The 1,622-nt window shown below is 35.5% G+C and overlaps 1 protein-coding gene across 1 annotated transcript; it reads right to left on the bottom strand.

The window, feature by feature from the left end:
* Positions 1–413: 413 nt before the first annotated feature.
* LOC105316103 (retinoblastoma-like protein 1) lies at positions 414–1,500 on the bottom strand. The gene is made up of 4 exons (XM_011410909.2): positions 1,172–1,500; positions 1,001–1,103; positions 817–878; positions 414–741 (listed from the first exon to the last, which is right to left on the bottom strand). Exons 1-4 carry the CDS (start codon positions 1,328–1,330, stop codon positions 469–471), a joined length of 597 nt encoding a protein of 198 aa, XP_011409211.2. The 5' UTR covers positions 1,331–1,500; the 3' UTR covers positions 414–468.
* Between the last annotated feature and the right edge of the window lie 122 nt (positions 1,501–1,622).

Raw genomic sequence — 1,622 nt, 5'->3', positions numbered from 1 at the left:
CCCGGACAGCATCGCCATTGACATTGCACTAATAATGCACTTCCAATTAACGCGCACCCCCTTGGCCGTATGTTCTAATTATTCATTTTTGAATAATGAATATGTGCCATTAAACTATAAATACGCATCATTAGTCTAAGAGCATAGATTTAATACACAGACCTGTGTATTAAAACACAGTAATACACAATTAATACACAAAAATTTAATACACAGGTCGGTGTATTAAATCTATGCTAAGAGTGACTCAGTAGTCTAGTGGATAATGCCTGAAGTTCCAGAAGTCAAAAGTATGAGGTTACGGGTTCAAATCCCGGTTTGGGCTAAAGTTTTTGTAATTTTTAATATATTTTTTCGAGACCCAAATACCATTTTAGCAAATAGACGCCCAGGCTTTTATTTAAGGAAATACGGTAATAGAAAAGATGTGTTCATTACAATAACAACATTACATTCATGTACATGTAACTACATGTTGCTATGCTGCAGGCTCATAATGATACCATTCATAAACAAACACTGGAGGATACTACTACACATTGAGACTATTAACAAGTACTTAAAGTGTCCAGTGGTACATACTGCAGTACATACTGATGAGTCCATAGTTACCTCAATGTTACTCCTCTTAGCAGGACTATTAATACCAGGACTGGTACATACTAATGTACAGTCCAACTTCCTCTTACAAGTAATCCTATTCACTGATGAACCTATCACATTATTTAACTCTTGAAACTCCTAGAGGAAGGGAAAGAGAGGGGGAGGGAGAGAGAGATTAAAAGCAGTAATTATACAAACACTTTAATAACTAACTGATGCTGGACTTTTACTGACTACAAAAGTTTTAGCAAGTGGAGATAAAGCAGATTGACTATCTGGAGAGAAGAGAAAAGAACAACAACAACAACGATAATAATGATAACAATAATAATAATAATAATAATAATAATAATAATAATAATAATAATAAAGATAATACAGTGTAGTATCCAATCACCTTTAAGAGGTGATATGAATATTTGATGTCCTTTTGCCAGTTTCCGTGGTGACATAGCCGCTCTCTTTATAACAGGAAGAGGAGACAGTAACAATTCATTAGACTATAGAATAAATAATAATTAATTATTCATGAACTCATTAATTATTCATTGACTAAGACCACACCCACCTCATCCGAGAACTTTAATACGAAATCTTTAAGTTGGTCGATAAATACTTTATTATAAAATTGAATGATATCACCACGAGACTCCGCCCGAGGGACTTTCCCTTCATCAGTCTCTCCTTCATCCTCAGAACAGGAAGTGGGCAGGGCCAAATCCGTCATATCGTCTTGAGTATGAGATGATTTAGAACCTTTTAGTATCAACACACTCCGATATATCTACAAGTAATAATGGAGGAAACAGGAAGAGAAGAAGAGGTTTATGTGGTACTACGAGTTAAAGTTTGACAGCTGCTAATGTACATGTACATGTACAGTGAGTCTTGTCTATTCCGGACACCTTGGGACCCAATAATACCCTAGCTCCTGATTATGAACCTGTCCTTATTTCAGAGGTTCATTAATACACATTACTATTGTATTGGGACTGATACTACCCCTCCTCATTATAGAG

Source organism: Amphimedon queenslandica, unplaced genomic scaffold, assembly GCF_000090795.2.
Source record: "Amphimedon queenslandica unplaced genomic scaffold, v1.1 AMPQUscaffold_5072_Cont22953, whole genome shotgun sequence".
NCBI classification, from domain to species: Eukaryota; Metazoa; Porifera; class Demospongiae; order Haplosclerida; family Niphatidae; genus Amphimedon; species Amphimedon queenslandica.
The sequence above is the reverse complement of the archived record's forward strand: the minus strand, read 5'-3'. Positions and strand labels throughout refer to the sequence as shown.